This window comes from Chironomus tepperi, unplaced genomic scaffold (assembly GCF_022539635.2).
Source record: "Chironomus tepperi strain 1889 unplaced genomic scaffold, CSIRO-AGI_Ctep_v1 contig_58, whole genome shotgun sequence".
Lineage (NCBI taxonomy): Eukaryota > Metazoa > Arthropoda > Insecta > Diptera > Chironomidae > Chironomus > Chironomus tepperi.
In genome coordinates, this window is record NW_027226180.1 from 595,208 (window position 1) to 615,086 (window position 19,879).

The 19,879-nt window shown below is 35.8% G+C and overlaps 3 protein-coding genes across 4 annotated transcripts; 1 reads left to right on the plus strand and 2 right to left on the minus strand.

The window, feature by feature from the left end:
- Window positions 1-710: 710 nt before the first annotated feature.
- On the minus strand, window positions 711-12,603 carry Gyf (GIGYF family protein Gyf). Its single transcript, XM_070652588.1, has 7 exons — window positions 12,530-12,603; window positions 8,112-8,306; window positions 6,860-7,649; window positions 3,649-6,306; window positions 3,039-3,113; window positions 2,663-2,823; window positions 711-1,091 (listed from the first exon to the last, which is right to left on the minus strand). Exons 3-7 carry the CDS (start codon window positions 7,548-7,550, stop codon window positions 966-968), a joined length of 3,711 nt encoding a protein of 1,236 aa, XP_070508689.1. The 5' UTR covers window positions 7,551-7,649; window positions 8,112-8,306; window positions 12,530-12,603; the 3' UTR covers window positions 711-965.
- Window positions 12,604-13,515: 912 nt separating this feature from the next.
- Window positions 13,516-15,906, plus strand: LOC139100189 (zinc finger and BTB domain-containing protein 24-like). The gene is made up of 3 exons (XM_070652795.1): window positions 13,516-14,492; window positions 15,027-15,530; window positions 15,593-15,906. Exons 1-3 carry the CDS (start codon window positions 13,830-13,832, stop codon window positions 15,749-15,751), a joined length of 1,326 nt encoding a protein of 441 aa, XP_070508896.1. The 5' UTR covers window positions 13,516-13,829; the 3' UTR covers window positions 15,752-15,906.
- Window positions 15,907-16,414: 508 nt separating this feature from the next.
- On the minus strand, window positions 16,415-19,738 carry LOC139100017 (probable cytochrome P450 9f2). 2 transcript variants are annotated; one of them, XM_070652594.1, is made up of 3 exons: window positions 19,577-19,738; window positions 18,098-18,405; window positions 16,415-17,896 (listed from the first exon to the last, which is right to left on the minus strand). In XM_070652594.1, the coding sequence occupies exons 2-3, from the start codon at window positions 18,307-18,309 to the stop codon at window positions 16,501-16,503; spliced, it is 1,608 nt and encodes a 535-aa protein (XP_070508695.1). In that variant the 5' UTR covers window positions 18,310-18,405; window positions 19,577-19,738; the 3' UTR covers window positions 16,415-16,500. The 2 variants fall into 2 exon arrangements, with proteins under 2 accessions (XP_070508695.1, XP_070508696.1); XM_070652595.1 differs by having other exon boundaries at window positions 19,566-19,711.
- Window positions 19,739-19,879: the final 141 nt, after the last annotated feature.

The window sequence follows — 19,879 nt, forward strand, 5'->3', positions numbered from 1 at the left end:
TTTTTTCTCTTTTTTTTCTTCTTCTTTTTTGTAATAATCGTGAATATTTTTTTAAAAAATATTTTTTTGCTTTTTTTGAATTAAAAAATGATACAAAAAATCTCTCAGAAAATTTGACTTTTTTTTTATAAAATTTCAAAAATTTTAAAATTAAACAAAATTTGAAATTTAACAAAATTGAAATTTAAAAAAAATTATAAATTTGAAAATTGTAAAAAAAATTGAAATTTGAATTTTAAATTTTTTAATATTTGAAATTTTAAACATTTTTTTTTTAAATTTAAATTTGAATTTTAAATTCAAAATTGCAAATCTAAACTGAATTTTTAAAAATTTCAAATTTAAAAAAAAATTTTAGATTTCAAATTAAAAAAATTTAAAATTTTTACCATTTTTTAAAATTCATATTTTTTTTAATTTTTAAATTTTATTTTTAAATTCAAATTTTTCAATTTTTAAATTTCAAATTATTTGAATTATAAAATTGAATTTTTTTCCTAATTTTTATTTGTTTTGAACTTTTCATATTTTTTAAAAAATTCAAATTTCAATTTTCTAAATTCCAATCTTTTTAAATTCCAATTTTTTTAAATTTTAAAATTTTTTTAAATTTCAAAATTTTTTAAAATTTCAAAATTTTTTAAAATTTCAAATTTTTTTAAAATTTCAAATTTTTTTTAAATTTTAAAATTTTAAAATTTCAAAATTTAACGGTTTTTAAAATTTTTCAAATTTAAATTATGAATTTTTATTAATTTTTAGATTTTTGTTATTTTCAATTTTTTTTTTAAATTTTAAAAATTGAAATTTAAAATTTCAAATTAAAATTTTAACGGTTATTTTCAAAATTTTCCAATTTTCCTTTCAAAAAAGTCAAATCAAATTTGTGAGAATTTTAGTCAAAATTAATCAAAAAAAGCAATAAAAAAAAAGGTTAAAAAAAAGAGTTAAGAATGTGACATGTTTTAGACATCACCATAATCACGATCACCGACGTTGATTCGGTCGGGTGCACTTGTTGCTGTGAAGCCCAAGATACGATTGTCAACAGCTTTCATAACTTTCTTCGACTTAATTTTCTTGTTCTTGCCCTAAAATGAGAAGAAGGAGAAGTTGTTGTATGAAAAAAGTGAGGCAAATTTTGAGGGGGTTGGGGGGGCTATGCGGGGGGTAGCTTGGGGTAGCTGTTCTGTTATAAGACTTTATGCTAATCATGTGTCTTAATATGCATGCATTAATGAATGAAAATGAGTTGTTGTTTTTTGCCGTAAAAGTTAGAAAGCTTTTGAGTGGCTGTGACTCATAGTTATGACCCAATTTGGGGTGGGGGGATGAACCCCATACTATTACCCCACATCCAAATTCAATCATTCTATGAGTCATGACCATGTTTCTTGAATACAATATCTAAGCTTAATGTCTATCGATAGTCAATTAGTTTAAGTTAAGTTTCTGTTTTTTAATATCAGCGAATCAATCCGTCGTCAGGCAATGGTTCTTATGCTTAGTTGCTGTTGGAGGTGTAGTTTTAGGCCCCTTTTTCCTTTTTTTGCTTAGTTGCAATCCCTGCTATACTTTTCTCCCATTTTTCTAGGTTTCCACAAAGTTGCAGACCCCTTTTAGTATTTTCGCACCCTCTTTTCTTCTTTTTACATAGTTTTACACCCCTTTTTCATATTTTTACTCCCCTTTTAATAACTTTTGTATGTAGTTGTAAGCCTCGCTTTACATTTCCCTTTTTCTAGTTTTTCTACATTTTCACACCCCTTTTCTTAGTTTTTACATAGTTTAACACCCCCTTTTCATACTTTTACTCCGCTTTTTTCTATTTTTTCCTTAGTTGCAGACCTTGTCATTCATTTTTCTACTAATCTTAGTTTTTCTACAATCAAAAAACCTGTTTTTGTAGTTTTGCACCCCTTTTTCAAATTTTTCTGTAGTTGCAGACCCCTGTTTGTAATTTTTCACACCCCTTTTTCTGTTTTTTTATTTTTATAGTTGCAGACTGTTTTTGTAATTTCAGCTCACATTTTTTCATTTATTTTTGTGTAGTTGCAAGCTCTTTACATAATTGTCAACCCCTTATGCAGTTTTAGGCCCCTTTTTATTTTGTATAGTTTCAGACCCTTTTAATTGTTCTTAATCATATTTAGATTAGTTTCAGAACCCTTTTTCTCAGATTTTAACCACTTTTGAATTATATTTTGCAGTTGCACACTCTTTTGTATAATTCTAGGTTATGTTAAGCTGTTCTTTTTTTTGCTTTAAATTCTTTTAATCTTCTTCAAAATTCTCATCAATTCTATAATTTAGCATAAATGTCTTAAATACAATTTCATATCAAATCTTAATTTTTGGAATTTCACACCCCTTTCGATTAACCCTTGTTGCACCCCCCTGATCCCTCCTTTCAGTCTCATAAGTCAGCTTATCCACTTCTTAACTTCTAAATATCCTCTTATAATTACATTTTTGAGCAATGTTCTGCAACTACAACTAGTACCCCCAAGTTCCCCTTATATCTTTTCCCCTTCCCCACCACTTTCCCTCCTTCCCCCATTCCCCCCTACCTATCCCTAACCATCTACAACCACTTCCAACAGCAACAAATATAATTTTAATGATCTTAATTTTATGCTGCTTAACGCCATCGTCTACTTACTTTGACTTCTTGGAAGTCATTATTGTTGGCCTGAGGATTGATGGCCGGAGCTGGACTGCACATGTCATCAATATGAGCATTTTGTTGACGTTGTTGCATGCGTTGCTTACTGCGACGCTCGAGAAATTGTTTAGCAAATTCTGAACATTCTTTAGCTTCACCTAAAAATAATTGAGATAAAATTAGAGGGTTAGGGATTGATGTGGGGTACGGTACCCCAAGTTGGGGGACAGGGGTGGACAACCTTTGTGTTGTGGCACAGCTTGATAGGAAGCTTGAAATCGTGTAAGGTGTGCGGTTCTTGGCATTTTCATGAGATGTGGACCGCGACATAAAGGTTGACCAGCCCTGCACCATAAAGAGTGTCATGACTTACCTAAGTACATTTTGATGTAATCCTTTACTTCAAATGGTGATTCAATATCTTGAAGGAAGCTCACAAATGTTGGAACTGCATGGGAAAAAAATTGGAATATTTTTTTAGAAATTTGGCTCCTGATTTGGGAAAGTCCGAAGGGTTCACTTGTTACGTAGCTCAATAGACCAACCCAAGACACATACCCAATAAATTTACCCAAGACACCTACCTAATGTACTTACCTAAGACACCAACCCAATGTCCTCATACAAGATACCAACCCAATGTACTTATCTAAGACACTTACCCAAATACACTTACCCAAGACACATACCGAATACAATTACCCAAGACACTCACCCAATATAATAACCTAAGACACAAACTAAATGCCTTTACGCAATGTACATACCCGATGCACATACCCAAGATACCGATCCAATATTTTACCCAAGACTCAAACCCAATGTAGTTATCCAAGACACCAACCCAATGTATTTACACAAGATACCTATCCAAGACACATACCCAATGTATTTTCCCAAGACACATTCTCAATGCTTCAACCTAAAATCGTGACGTAACAAGTGACCGACCCCACTCTAGCGATCCAGCATGTCCAACTTACCATCAACATTTCCATTCATAGCACTCAACGTACGTGTGCACCACATAGTGAACTCGTTGTTGTTGTCATCCTTCTTCTTCTCAACCTTAACAGCACTTCTCTTTTCAATTCTTTCAATTTTCTTTTGTTGCTGTTGCTGTTGTTGTTGTTGTTGTTGCTGCATCATTTGTTGCTGCTGTTGTGGTTGCTGTTGTTGCTGTTGTTGTTGTTGCTGAAGTTGCTTCTTAGCCGTTGTTATGGTCGCCATAGTTTGACTTTTGCTGAGCATTTGTGGCTGTTTAACAGTCGCTACAGCTGGCTTTGTCGGTTCCTCCCAAAATCCAGCATTACTTTGTGCAGCACTCCATGTTTTTGGCTGTTGCCATGCCATAGAATGTGCGCCTGTATTCCAAATGTCACCAACAACCTGAACAGCTTCCTTCTTTTCGCGCTTTGCCATGGCTGCCTCACGTTCAACGGCATTCTGCTCCTCAGCCTGAATCTCGTCAAGTGTCTTGACTTGTGCCGCCGGCGGCATTTGCAAGTTCCATTTGACATCGCGTACTTCCATTTTTGATAAAATTTCGAGTTTATGATGATCGCGTTCCTTTTGGGCGGCAAGTTCAATTTGACGACGTTGTGCTTCCGTTTTTTGGATTTTAGACAGGCTTGTGCCACTGATGTTTTGCATGCCTACCCATGGTGCTGGTGCTGCTGGTTGTGTCGTCTTTTCCTCTTTTTTTTGCTTTTCCGTTGCTTTTTTGACTTTTTCAGCATCTTTTTGCTTTTGCTTCTCTTTTAGTTGTTGCTCTTTTAGTTGTAGTTGTTGTAGTTGTTGTTGTTGCATTTGATGCTCTTTACCAGTCAGTGACTCTTTTTTCTTCTTTTTTGATTCCACTTTTTGCATTTGCATGTTATTTGATGAATCATCAATGAGACCATTTTGTAGGATATCCGGTTCCGACTGATGTTGTTGTTGTTGATGATGATGTTGCTGAAGTTGTTGTTGTTGCTGATGTTGTTGTTGTTGTTGTTGCTGTTGTTGACGCATTTGTTGCTGAATTTCTTGCAACGTTTGTTGTTGTTGTTGTTGCTGATTATTTTGTTCCTGCTTTTGACCTGAACCAGTCATCTCCCATATTGGCAGTGGCGTTGCATTCCAATGTGTCGATGATGTATTTTGGACAAGATTAACATTTGCCTGATTTACTTGTTGCTGATTAACAACCGATGATTGTCCACTCTGCATTGCTGCCAATGAGCTTAAATCTAATGGACCATTGCCATTATTAGACATCATAACATTCGGTTGTTGTGGTTGTTGTGGTTGCTGTTGCTGTTGTTGTGATGATTTAATCCATTGTTGTGCGGCATCGCCGCCAGTCTTTTGTTGCATTTGCAATTGCATAATCAGTTGCTGTATAGGATCGGGTTCAATTTGTGTTGTTTGTGGTACAACCGGTGGCGGTGCTGTTGACTGAAAGAAGTCATTTCCACTCATCAACCGTCTCAAATCTAATGGCGTTGATTGTTGTTGTTGCGGTTGTTGCGGTTGTTGTGGTTGTTGTGGCGGTTGTTGTTGTTGTTGTTGCGGTGGTGGTTTCATAACATTAAATGGATCAACTTGCGGTGCCTGTGGTGGTCGTTGATGTGCAAGTTGCATAAGAAACATCCGTTGTTCCGTTGTCATCATACTCCAATTATTAACATCCGTTGTTGGTTGTTGTTGTTGTTGTGGTGTTGGTAATGGAGTTGTTGGTTGTTGCAACAACCTTTGCATCCGAAATGGATCAATAATTTCTGGATGTATAACAGGTGGAATTGGTGGACCGCCATCAAGTGATGCTGATATAAATGGACGTGATACACCAAATATCTTTACAAGATGTCCAAGTGGTACAAATGTTGTGTCCAATGACCTCCGTACCATAAGTGATTCCTGGAAGTAACCAGCCTTGTACCATTCAGACATGTCATTGGACGAGAATGGACCTTGTGTATCACCTTGTGGATCCCGATAAAACCATTCAATTTGTGGTGCCGGTGGCTGTTTTACAGTCGCACTTCCACTGGAACTGTCATCGTCCATAATCAGATGTGCCACAAAATTTTCAACCATTTTGTCCATTTGAGCAATTGGTGCTGTTGATGGATTTGGTATTGATGGTGATTCCAATGGCTTTACACTGTCTGGTGTCGGTGACTCTTCATTAAGGAAGTCCATAAATTTTGATGGCGGTGGTGGTGACTCCTCAATTTTAATCGGTTCCTCTTTTACTGGTGACTCAATAAGTTGTTGTTGTTGTTGTTGTTGTTGTTGCTTTTTCATATTGATTGCCTTCTTAATATTCTCATTGAGCTGCTTACTGTCCTCATGATTAACACGATCACTATCATGAAATGCACCAGTGGCATCAAATGTACCGCCATAGTCAAATGATTCTGTTGCCCATTCTGGCAGATTTGAATCATCATCCCATGACTTTTTATAGGATGCTTGCGGTTTGGCTGGTGCCTGTGAGGAATTGACCATTATTGTATTTCCACCACCGCCACTTACATCACTGTTTGGTGACGATGAATTTTGATGATTTGATGGCTGTGCGGGACCATTTGGACGATCTATGTCATTTGAGAGACCGTTGTCGTTGGTACCGTCGCGCCAGCTTGTTGATCGTGCTACAAAGATAGTGATAAGGAACATTAGTATTGAGGTATGGATGGAGATGGTAAGGCTTAGGCTGTTCAAACTGTTTTAGGTCAGCAAAAAAATTCTGGTTGAATTCAGCAAATTCTGGCACAATTCAGCAAATTATGGCACAATTCAGCCAAAAAGCCAGATTATTGCTGAATTCAGCTATGAAAATCAGACTGAATTCAGCAAATTATGGCACAATTAAGCCAAGAAAGCCAGATTTTTTTGCTGAATTCAGCATTAAAAACCAGATTATAATCAGAAACTTCTGGTTAGGTTCAGCAATTTCTGGCTGAATTCAGCACATTCTGGCACAATTCAGCCATGAGTGCCAGATTTTGCTGAATTCAGCTTTGAAAACCAGATTATTATAAAAAAAAATCTGGTTTAGTTCAGCAATTTCTGGCTGAATTCAGCAAATTCTGGCACAATTCAGCCATGGATGCCAGATTTTGCTGAATTCAACTTTGCAAACCAGATTATTGCTGAATTCAGTCACAACAGCCAGTTTGAACACCACAGCCAGTTAATACTTACTCCATTTATCCCTAGCCGGTTGTCCAGTCGATGCCGTAGTTCCATTACTATTACTCCTCCATCCTTCCTCATTCTCCTCTCGCACACCCTTCCGCCAACTTTCGAGTGCATTCCGGGAGAATCCTTCCTTACGTGGACTCACAGCATTACCACCACTCCATTCAGTCGTACCATCCGTACCATTACGATCCAACCATCTCCGACCCTCTTCATCATATAATGACGTTGATCGTGTATAACCCGTTCCATGATAAAGTCCACGTCCCCTACCACGTCCTCTTTCTATAGCACCACCACGTATAATTCCCGTACCACGTCCACCCATTGCCGGCATTAATGGACGAATATGAGTACCACCCCATGGTGGTGTACCCGTACCACCTAAACCACGTGATCCAATCTGTTCATCATCATTATTTGGCTGTAATGCTAAAGGCATTTGCCAATCAGCAACGAATAGACGTCGAAATCGTGGTAGAGCTTCCGGCATACGGGCCGTCTTATCGCACAAACTCAACATTTCTTCGCGCCCATAACGATGATCGGATAGTACCGGACGACTTATAATACTATCCGTAGATGGTGATTGTGGTTGTTGATGCTGTTGATTTTGTTGTTGTTGCGGTGGTGTTATGACATTGGCGACACTATTGCGAAGCCATTCTGGACCGAATTTAATTGATTCCGTCATAATTATTTTTGTTTTAGTTTCTGTGAGTTTTTTTAACGGTTTTTTTAAATTTGAATTTTTTTTTCTTTAAAAAAGATTGTTTTTTTGACCAAAAAGATGCTGGAATGAGTTAAAATAAGTTAGTCAAAGTTTGTCATATTAATGCTAAATTCAGAAAAAAAATATGGCACAATTCAGCAAAATCTGGCACAATTCAGCAAATTCTGGCACAATTCAGCAAATTCTGGCACAATTCTGCCATAAAGCCATATTTTGCTGAATTCAGCAAAAACCAAGATTCTAGCAGAATTCTGCTATATTCGAAAGATTAAAGCTGCAATCAGCTAAATTTTGGCACAATTCAGCAAATTCTGGCATAATTCAGCAAATTATGAAACAATTAAGCCAGATTGTGGTTGAATTCAGACATGAAATCTAAATTGATCAGCCTAAAAATCCAGCCACTAAAGCCAGAAAATTGCTGAATTCAGCTAAATTCTGGCACAACTCAGCCATATTCCGCCAGATTTTGCTGAATTCAGCCACAAATTTTTATCAAAATTTCGCACATATTTTTCTCACCTCTTTCAGTTACGAATAGCTTCTTTTCTTCTTCTGCACACACACGTCAATTGTTTAATTAATCTTCTTTTTTTTACTTAGTTTTGACCTTCAAATAGCGACGATTGTCTTTAATCTAAAGAACCTTCTTTTTTTTACTTCTTTTTCTTCAACAAAAATGAACTTTTTTTTTAAAACTTTTTGTGATGAATTTTCCTACAAAAAATGGAAGTTGTTATTAATGTGGGTAAGTCATTGAATATTTTGAGGTTAGTTTAGTCAAAATTGATAAGAATTTGACCTAGTTTTTGTGAATATAGAAATATTTCTCAATTTTTCGTAATTTCTTGAATGGAATTTGATGACTTTTTCAATGATTTTTTATTATCAAGTGTCAAAATGCCGGTTTAGTGGATTTACTGGAGCAGGGGTGCGCAACCTATGTGTCACGACACTCCAATGTACACGAATTCATAGTTATTAACTGCCCTGCATAACTGTCCACAAAATAAGCATAAATTAGTATCAATACTACAGTGATGGACAACCTGTATGCTACGGCACTTCACCATACTAGAGTATGCAGCTATTAACTGCCATGATCACTAAATCAACCCCAAATTAGTGCAAAAAGAGCAGTGATTAGCAACCTGTGAGTCACGGTACACTTAAGTACCATGGATTTGTCATGAACAGTGTATCGTGTGTGGATTCGGTGTAGACTTATCAGCAAGGCGTGTCGTGGCACACAGGTTGTCCATTACTGCAATAGTGCTTATTGTCATTGATATTTTTAGGATTCTCACAATATTGACCAATTTGTCCGGTAGTAGGAACCATCCTGACCTGGGTTACCCTCCAAATCACACCAACCACACTCCATACAGTCACTATACACAGCCATTACAAAGCAGTCACTCTAAACTCTCATTCCTATGCATCCAACATATTCACACTAGACACAACGACTCGTCGGACAGACCTTAACAATTAATAATAAATGGAGTGAAATTTGATGAGAATTATGATGAAGTGTCGAGTGAAGGAATTAAGTAGGTTCGAAAAGTGAAGAGATTAAGACATGGAAATGAGGAATTAATGTGAAGTATGTGATAATGACCTAATTAGTCAGACTTTTTGTTTTTATTTTGGGTTGAAGTGTTATTTGTTCACAAGATTAATTTTGGGGATTTTTTGCACATTTTTTAATGAATTTTAAATTTTTCAAACTTTTCAAAAAAAAATTTAATTTTTTTTTAAATTTTTTAATTTTTTTTTTTTAAATTTGAAATTTTTAAATTTTTTAAAATTTGAATTTCTTTAAAATTTTTAAATTTACATGTTTTTCAATTTTTTATTTTTTTTTTAAATTTTAAATTTTAAAAAAATTTTTTTTAAATTTTCTAAATTTTTTTTCAATTTTTTCTTTAATTTCTAAATTTAAATTTCAATTTTCAAAATGAAAATAAAAATTGTCAAAAATAATTTTAAAAAATTCAAAAATATTCAATTTTTTTTTTTTTTTAAAATTCTAATTTTCTTATCAAAATTTCAAAAATTCTGCTAGAAAGTTAAAAATTCAATTTCACTAAAATTTAACTTCCTTTCGATCTGATTTATTTATTATTAAACACGACAGTCGTGTTCATTTCTTTTTCTATGTCGACAAATTTTTCATCATTTTTTTCCATTTTTTTGTTTCACTTTTTTGATAATAATTTAATGATAGTAGGCTGTGCAATTGTGTGATATACAATTTGTTGCTATATAAAAAAGCTCAGTTAAATTAGCGAAATTTTTGAAGGTTGTTATTGATTTATTTTGTGGTGTTTTGTTTGACAAAATTGAAAAAAATTGAAATTTTAAAAAATTAAAGAATATTAAAATTTTAAAATTTGAAATTTTAAATTTAAAAAATTGTAAAAATATTTGATTTTATTTAAATTTTGTAATTTTTTTAAATTATTTGATTTTAAAATTTATGTTTTTTAAATTCAAAATTCAATTTTAAAAAATTTTGAAAAAATTAAAAAAATTTAAAAAATGTCAAAAATTTTAAAATTTTAAAATTAAAAAAAATTTTAAAAATTAAAAAAAAATTTGGAAAATTTGAAATTTTCTCAATTTTTGATCCAAAATTTCAAAAATTCCACCACAAATCCCCTCAAAATTCCCAATCCGTCAACAATCTTCCTCCTCCTGCACTTCCTCATCATCCTCAATTAACTCAATTCCAATAAAATGTCATTTTTCTGCGTCATTCTTATCATCAAAGATGTCCCGTTCCGCATTTGACGTCTTCTCACTTTTTTCTCAAGTCTTTGTGTGAATTCCACAACTTGATTCCGTAAAACTACACAAGACACATTTATTAAGTAACACAAAAACAGCAACAACAAAAATGAGGAAAAGAAAGGAAAACAAAATAAAAAAAAAAAAAAACTTTCGCGATGAGAATGTTGGATGGAAGATGTAAAGCAGATCAGATCAGATCCCTTGAGGTGATTTTGTGGGAATTTTGAATTGCTTAATTTTAGAGCACATTCTGGATGCATTTTAGTTGTGACTTAAGAGTTGGATACTGAAAGAGGATGATGTTCAGGATAAGGCAGTCACTTTATCCAAAATGAGGACAACAGGCCGGTGTGACTCTGACTTAGTGCTGGATTCGGTGCAATTTTGGCATTAAGTCAGAGTTAGAGCCACGCAAGACAGAAACTTGCAACAAAAGTCAAAGTCACGCCGGCTTATCCAGACTTAGTGACGGAATGAGGACGATACCAGCTCTAACTCCTAATCAAGCCGTGTTGCTCTAAAATTCTGGATCCATTAACCGATTTGAGACCATTAAATGAGTTCTTTAAGTTGATGCTTGATGATTACAAAAGAACATGAGATAGAAATTCCAAGAACTCATGCAAAGAAGCTGTCGATAGACAGCAAAGCAAAGTTCGAAGTCGACCCCTAGCTCAGGTAAGTAAATTACGAATTTATGGTACTTGGGAAATTTAGCTTAACAATTTACAATCTGACCAGAACGTTAAATACTTCAACTTCATAGTCGTAAGGCACGCGGCATAGAGAAATAAAAGAACCAGTCATTAGGCTGATATGACTCTGGAGTATGACTATATTTCATCGAATCTGGACATCGAATCTGGTAGAACTGTCCATTCTACTCAGGTTCTCTTGAGAACGAGCACTTTCCTGATTATCAGATGCATATCCAAGCTAGTGATTAAGAGTTCTTGAGACCAAAACCTTCTCGAGCATGCAAAGTGTAAGCTGGAATGCACTTAAGAGCAGAGTAAGCTAAGAGCAACGCTCAGATAAACATGCTTTTTACTTGTTAAGGTAAGAATTAACATTTTTAGTTTATCGAGACCGAGACCATGGATAATTCCGTTGAAATCTCAGTCTCAGTTCCGATCCTAATTCTGATCTCTGTTTCAGTCTGCATGTCGGTCTTAATCTCAGTCTTGATCCTGCGACTTCAAGAATCCTGTTATTGACATTATTGCACATAATATTGGCAACTAACAAGCTTTAGCCATCAACAGGACCAGCTTCATGTGCTCTTAAATACAAAGAATGTCACATGGAACTCAATTGATACTCTCGGTCAATAGAATCAGCAACTAAGCATGCAACTGTCCAGCTAAACATTCATTCATATCCTCATCAGCTCCTCAATCTACATCCGCATCCTAAAAGCCTCAACAAAAATTTCACCTTACGATAACTACATAATGATACACATATGATTCTATCCATATCCAACACACATGCACAAAAATTTCAATTTTTTTTTTTTTTTTTTTCATTCAAGAACCACAAAAAAAAATCTTTTTTTTTACACATTCACAAATAAAGAAAAAAAAATTTTAGCCATGCTGATCGTGAAATATTTTTTTTGTGAGTCAATCCAACTGACTGACATGCCTGGTCAGCTGGACATGAATTTTTTTGGAATTTTTTGCACATTTTTTTGGGATTTTTTGGACGATTTTTGCACTTTTTTGGGTGAAAATTTGCCGAAATTCGGTCGATTTTTGGACACAATTTTTGACACTTTAATTTAACTTATCGGACATAATTTGTCATGTGTTGTATGGTTGTAAACAGTCAGCGACACTGTCACACGTCACATATTAGATCATCGACTTAATTTCTGACAAAATTTTGACTTTTTTTTGTACATTTTTTTTATACTCAAAATCAACATGGCGTCGCACACTTTTTTTCCCATCCATTCACATCCACAAGATTTATTTTATTAATTTTCACCTTTTAAATTGGATTATTTGACATAAACTTGAGTTGTATTTGATGTTGCGTGACTTAATTATGATTAATTTCATTAAATCAACGTTTATTATTCACAAGAAATGGTTAAAAATTGAGAAAAATTTGCTATTGTGACACTTAGTATTACTTACATCCGAATACCCCTGTTTGAAATAGTGAAGATTCGTCGTTTGCTGTTGACCCCTTTGAGACTTTTGTATGTGTTAGTGTCGATGATATTTTGTGTCATTGTATTGGTGTCGATGACTGTTTTCATTCGATTTATTGGATTTAAATTGACCGTTGGAATTGTTTATGGATGATCATGTGGACATGTTGATGGATTTATTGCGTTTTAGGTGATTTTGGTGATTTACTTCAATTTTTTGCTATTTTTGGCATCAGAATCAATTTTTCCTTGACTCTACTCCGATGAGCGAAGCAAAACTCTAGTCGGATGAGCGAAGCAATCTCTAGTCGGAAGAGCGTAGCAAACTCTAGTCGGATGAGCGAAGCAAACTCTAGTCGGATGAGCGAAGCAAACTCTAGTCGGATGAGCGAAGCAACACTCTAGTCGGATGAGCGAAGCAAACTCTAGTCGGATGAGCGAAGCAAACTCTAGTCGGATGAGCGAAGCAACACTCTAGTCGGATGAGCGAAGCAAACTCTAGTCGGATGAGCGAAGCAAACTCTAGTCGGATGAGCGAAGCAAACTCTAGTCGGATGAGCGAAGAAAACTCTAGTCGGATGAGCGAAGCAAACTCTAGTCGGATGAGCGAAGCAAACTCTAGTCGGATGAGCGAAGAAAACTCTAGTCGGATGAGCGAGGCAAACTCTAGTCTGATGAGCGAAGCAAACTCTAGTCGGATGAGCGAAGCAACACTCTAGTCGGATGAGCGAAGCAAACTCTAGTCGGATGAGCGAAGCAAACTCTAGTCGGATGAGCGAAGCAAACTCTAGTCGGATGAGCGAAGCAAACTCTAGTCGGATGAGCGAAGCAAACTCTAGTCGGATGAGCGAAGAAAACTCTAGTCGGATGAGCGAAGCAAACTCTAGTCGGATGAGCGAAGCAAACTCTAGTCGGATGAGCGAAGAAAACTCTAGTCGGATGAGCGAAGCAAACTCTAGTCGGATGAGCGAAGCAACACTCTAGTCGGATGAGCGAAGCAAACTCTAGTCGGATGAGCGAAGCAACACTCTAGTCGGATGAGCGAAGCAAACTCTAGTCGGATGAGCGAGGCTCTAAAAACTAAAGATTCAAACTTTCCCGCCCTTGATAAAATCAACAGTTTTCGACACTCACCTTTACCTGCTTTCTGCACGTACACAAGCTATTCTCTCTGAGTCACTAACACAACCACAACTTCCTCTCTCATATTTGAGCTTAAAACCGACATTCGGACTAAAAAAAAACGTAAACATTAAAATTAAATTTAGATTTAAGGATCAAAAATGTCATCAAATAATTGTAGATTTTGCTATTCATCCACAACTAAGCTAATATCATCGATATCGGATGAAATAGTCAAGAAATTCATCGAATATGTTCCAGATATAGTCATAACAACAGAATCAAAATATCCATCGAGTATATGTCAATTATGTTATGGAAAAGCTAAACTTTCATTTGATTTTATACAGAAAATTTTAGAAGTTCAGAATAAATTTAAAGGCACGCGGTCACCAAGACGGACACAATCAAGTCTAAAGATTGTCAGCACAAAGTCATTGTCGACAAGCGAGGCACTCGAAAAAGTCCAAAAAGTAGGCACAATAAGTATCAAGAAAGTTAGTGCAATTAATCAGACAATTCAGCCACAACAAGCTAAAGATGAGGACTTGCTGGATGAGATGCAGGATGACCATGATGAACATGACGACCATGAGGAAGTCTATGACGTCGATGGATCATCCGATGAAGAATTTCAAGTAGAAAAGTCTGAAAGTGATGAGGATGAAGAGTTTTTAGAGGATGATGAAGACCTGTCAGATGACAATTATGAACCGACAACGAGGAAGAAGGGAGGAACTGGAAATACCAGTCGAAGTTCAACAAGTGGAACTGCTAAGAAGAAGAAAGCTGTTGTGGCACCTAAGGATAGAAATAGCAGTAACGTAAGGAAAAATCTAGTACTTTTTGTACAAAATCTAGTACTTCTCATTAAAATGTACTAGATTATCAATATTCTAGTACTAGATTAATATTTTTGCAATTTGTGGTACTAGATTTTCAATTTTGTAGTCCCAGATTGTGAACATTGTAGTACTAGATTGTCAATATTTTGAACCTGCAGTACTAGATTGTTAATAATGTAGTATTAGATTGTCAATTTTTGAATTTTTAGTACTAGATTGTCAATATTTCAGTACCAGATTGTCAATTGTTGAATCTGTAATACTAGATTGTCGACATTGCAGTACTAGATTGTTAAATTTTGAATCTGTATTCCTAGAATGTCAATATTGCAGTACTAGATTGACAATTTTTGAATATTTAGTACTAGATTGTCAATATTGCAGTACTAGATTGTCAAATTTTGAATTTGTAATACTAGATTGTCAATATTATAGTACTAGATTATCTCTATTGAAGTACTAGATTATCAAAAATGCAGTACTAGATTATTAATAAAATTTCCCCATTTCCAGACATCATTTGACTCTAAAGAAATCATCATCGAAGCTCCAATTGCCTTTTCATGTGCAAAATGTCGTGAAAAATTCCCATCCTTTGAAGCCCTCACCGATCACATGAAGTCACGCGTATGTCACAGCGAACAAAGTATTTGTAAGGAATGCGGCAAGACGTTTATGACTAAAAAGTCACTGTACAATCACATGGCATCCCACCGACCCAAAGAGAAGTACATGTGTGAAGTCTGTGCTAAGGAATACAATCATCAATTTGACCTAGAGGCACACATGGAGTCAGCACATCAGCGGGTTGTCAAGCGTGACTGCGTCTACAGATGTACACATTGTAATGAGAAGTTCCACTCACATTTGGACCTGCTGGATCATGTGAAGGAACATCAACGTGAAAAAAAGGAAGCATCAAGACTGTGTGAAATTTGTGCCAAAGTTTGTGCTAATTTAAAGGCTTATCAGTCACACATTATAATACATAAGGAGAAGAAGGCACACACATGTGCTGTAAGTTGACTTTTTGGTATAAAATTTGACATTTTTGACTAATTTTTGTGACTTTCTTTAAGGTTTGCGGCAAAGGATTCTCAAAATTGTTTTTATATCAACAGCACATGCATGTACATACAGGAATTAAGGCATTTAGTTGTGAAATTTGTAACAGAAGCTACGCAAAGAGGGACTCACTTAGGAATCATAAGAAACGGGATCATCCGGAAGTAAATTAAGAGTTTGTTATGATTTAATAAAAATTGTAAGGGGATGTTCAGTTATTACGTGACGTAGGCATTGACTGTTTGACACTATATCCCCTACTTTGTACTAAATTTGCTACGTTACGTAATAAGTGGATTGTCCCTAAATGTTAATTCAGAAAATTCAATTTATGGTGTCAATTTTAATTGATTTTAGGTCAAAATGCTGCATAATTGGCTATAATTCATGATTTTTAGGTGTTTGGCTACTTTCCCCAGTCCCCTAACCCTCCTCATCCCTCCCTATCCCTCGCTATCCCTCTCTATCCCTCCCTATCCCTCCCTATCCCTCCCTATTCCTCGCTATTCCTTATTGTTCGTCCCTATCCCTCCTATTCGTCCATATCCCACCTATTCGTCCCTGTTCATCATTTTCTGTGCCTATCCCTTCCCTGTCTTTCCCTTTCCCTTCCTTGTCCCTCCCTGGACTTCCCTTTCCCTCCTTAACCATCTTAATTTGACCCTATCTGTCCGTATCGGTCCTTATCTGTCCCTTCTTCTCTTCCCTATCCCATCTCCCAATCCCAACGTCCCTCTTTCTTCCCTTGTTCCCTTCTTCTCTATTCCCTCCATCTCCCATTAGTATTACACAATCCCCTAACCCTCCCCTCCCACATCATTCAAAAATCATCATCATCATTTTTTTTTTAACAAATTTTTATTTCAAAATATCTTCAAATTATAAATAAGTACAAAAATCTACAACTCACTCCCACTTCCTCTCAATTCCTTGGCTTCAGTTCAACAGTCACTGGATCAACGAACAAAAATTGTCCAATTGTCTTTTTAAGTTCCAACTTTTCAGGTGTCTTGTCACAAACTTCAAATGTAAATTTACTCAAAATGTTAAAAAGCAGCAATTTAGCTTCCATAAGTGCAAAACGTGATCCGATGCAGACTCTAGGTCCATATCCGAATGGAATATAAGAACCATCAACAATCGATCCTTTCCTCTCATCACTAAACCTTTCAGGATCAAATTTGTCTGGATCCTCAAAGTATTTTGGGTCATGATGCAATGCAAAGATTGGAATTGTCAGCATGTCGCCTTTTTCGAGCTTCAACTTCCTTCCATGGTCTAATTTCATGATGTAATCACGTTCACATTGTCTTGTTGTTAATATAGCTGGTGGCCAGTACCGTAATGCTTCTGAGATGACCATGTCGAGGTATTTCATCTTGTGTAAGGCTTCATATGTGACTGGACGTCCTTCAAGTGTTGCAACGACTTCGTCGACCTCTTCTATTAACTTTTCCTGGACATCCTTGTTTCTAGTTAGACAGAAACTTGTGACTTGGAGTAAAAGTTGAGTTGTGTCGAATCCAGCAGCAAAGAAGATGAATCCTTGTGCCATATAATGCTCATCCGTCCAATTTGTCATCTTAGTGCTCTTTGCCTTCACATCATACTCAATATTTGCTGAGAAATTTGACAATTCAGCCTCGTTGACTTCATGTTCCTTGTCCTGCATCTCAAGTTGTCCCTTTTTGGCTTGCATGAGTAGCTGAATGACATCGGGACGGAAAATTCCATTTTGTTCGCGTTCCTTCATCACTTTGACGATGGCATTGTAGAAAAAGTCATAAACCTCCTTTTTGGTCAGTTGAAGCTTAAGCAGGACGTAAAGCTTGCGTGCGAAGGCAAACAGCAATGTCTTCATGTTGTCCTTAAATGTTGGAGTCTGTAAAGTTGTTGTGAATTTGAAAAGTTCGCTGTCTTTGTTCTTGACACAGTCACCTTTGAAGCCAAGCACTGCTGAGCAGATGCCGTCAACTGTGAATCTCGAGAAGGTCTCCTTACAGTCAATGATGATTTTATCTCCATTTCTAGCCTGTTCATCATAATGCTCAATAAAAACATGTGCACATTCCGACAAGACACTAAACATCATCTTCATCTTACTGCTTGTGAATATTGGACTTAGGATGTTTCTCATGTTACGCCACTCATCGTCGACCATCACGACGAGCATTTTTCCCATAAGTTTGTCAATTTCCTCGTTGAAATTTCGGTCGTGATTAAGGAAGACGTCAAAGTCTTTGATTGTAATTTGCTTGATGAGTTCAGCGTCGCGGACCATAAAGGCTTTTTGGGATAAGTCAAAGCCTGGGACAATCCTGGAAGAAAATTGGAACAAAAATTCAATTTTTCGGTGCTTTAAATTCAGGGGTGGACAACCTGTGTGACCCGGCACACCTTCGTAGCTAGCCTCGACTGAAACTGCACATGACATGCAGTTTATGGCATTTCCATCAATCTTGCCGTCCCACGTCACAAAGGTTGCCCATCCCTGCCCCTAAATTCCTCCCATTACTTACTGTTGATCCTTAAATCCAAAATAATTCTTATTGATAAGGTCAATAAAGCTTTCTTTTAATGTGATAAGCTTGAACATGTTTTTCCATCCTTCAAAGATTCCAATGTATGGAATTCCGAAGCTGTCGAATTCGTCATAACGTCTCTTGATCTTTGAGTAGAAATACCAACCGACGAAGATTATTATCCAAATTATTATGAGTAAAATGTCCATGCTTTAGAGCTGTGTTGGGGTATTTTGTTGTCTTGGTGAGGATTTATGAGATTATTTTGGATTTTTTGGTGTTGTTGGAGCTGACCCTAGAGGTTTCTGAAAAGGACATGTTGATTAATTGATCAAAAGTTGGATACCATGCTGATGTGACCCTGACTTAGTCTCAGATTCGGTTTAAGTTCAGCACAATTTTCATTCAAATCCAGACGGACAGATTGGTACTAAGTCAGAGTCCGTCTGGATATTTGGCATGATTCTGGCATGGTGCTGGATTTACATCGAACCTGAGACCAAGTCAGAGTCACTCTGGCCTTGTTCCAGACCGTTTCTTATCCAGATTGACTCTGACAATCTCTGCCAATCTGAATTTTTGATGATATTCTTATAGGATTTTGAATTCAAACTGAATCTAGCCACTAACTCAATGTCAAGGATTTTTTTGATCGATAACCCCCGATTTTGTGCTTATTATTATTTTTTTATCGATTTTTTTTTCAAATTATAGATTACAGACACGAGTTCTTTTTTCTATTATCAACACATGATTTTTAATCTCTTTAAGTGCTGTTTACTGAATTCTTTGTGCCATTGTTACATGATATGTCGTGTAAGGTTATGGCAAATAGTTTATAATAACTAGGTTTTGAGGTTTTGAGTAGAAAAAAGTCATGTACAAAGCTTTTCAGCTATAAGAACTGTTCTTTTTATGAAACAATGTGATTTCTGTATTATCTGTTGCTCAAATTGTAAGTAGAGTTGGCATAATTGTAATGTGGAAGCTTTTTCACTAGTTTCCGGACTCACAAGGTCCAGCTAACTCTGCTTGTATGAAAAAATGAGCACAAAATTACGCATTAACTGAGTTTAAGCCGGTCTGCTAAATTTTGGTCTAATAAATCAGCTTGCCGATCAGTTAACCTTAATTATTAAACAGTTCAAACAGAATAGGGGGCTGTTTGAGTTCCGAACTCCAAAAGTTCAACAGGCATCTCCACTAGGGTCGAGACTTTCAAAAGAAGAGAACTCCGGACTCTATAGTATCCTACGAACTCTAGATTAACTATTTTGAATGCTATTAGATGTCTTTATTTCCGTATAAATTGCTAAGAAATGGAATCAGCCAAAAACATCAAGTATCTTCTTATTTTTTGACATTTTATTGCATGCAACAGTCTTTAAAAAATTCCCAGTAAATGTCAATATATCCCGGTATAATATTAGAATTATCCAACAATGTCCAGTAAATATTTGCATACTCATATCATACTTATTATCACTAAACTGCTATTTCCTCTCTTTATCAATCTTGTTGACTTTTAAAATTCCAAGAATAAACTGAACTTTTGCACTCTTTTTCCACCCACAAAAAATAAAAAAAAAATTAAATTAAATTTCACAACAAGCACGTCGTAATCGGCAAAAATAACTCTCTCGTCTGAGCGAATCGACTGGGAATCGACTCACTAAATTGCATTTTTATAACAAGTTCTTTTTTCCCATATTCTCATCGACATTCTCACACATGTTTTGTGCCTGTAGCTTGTTTATCAATCTGAGAGTGTGAAAAATG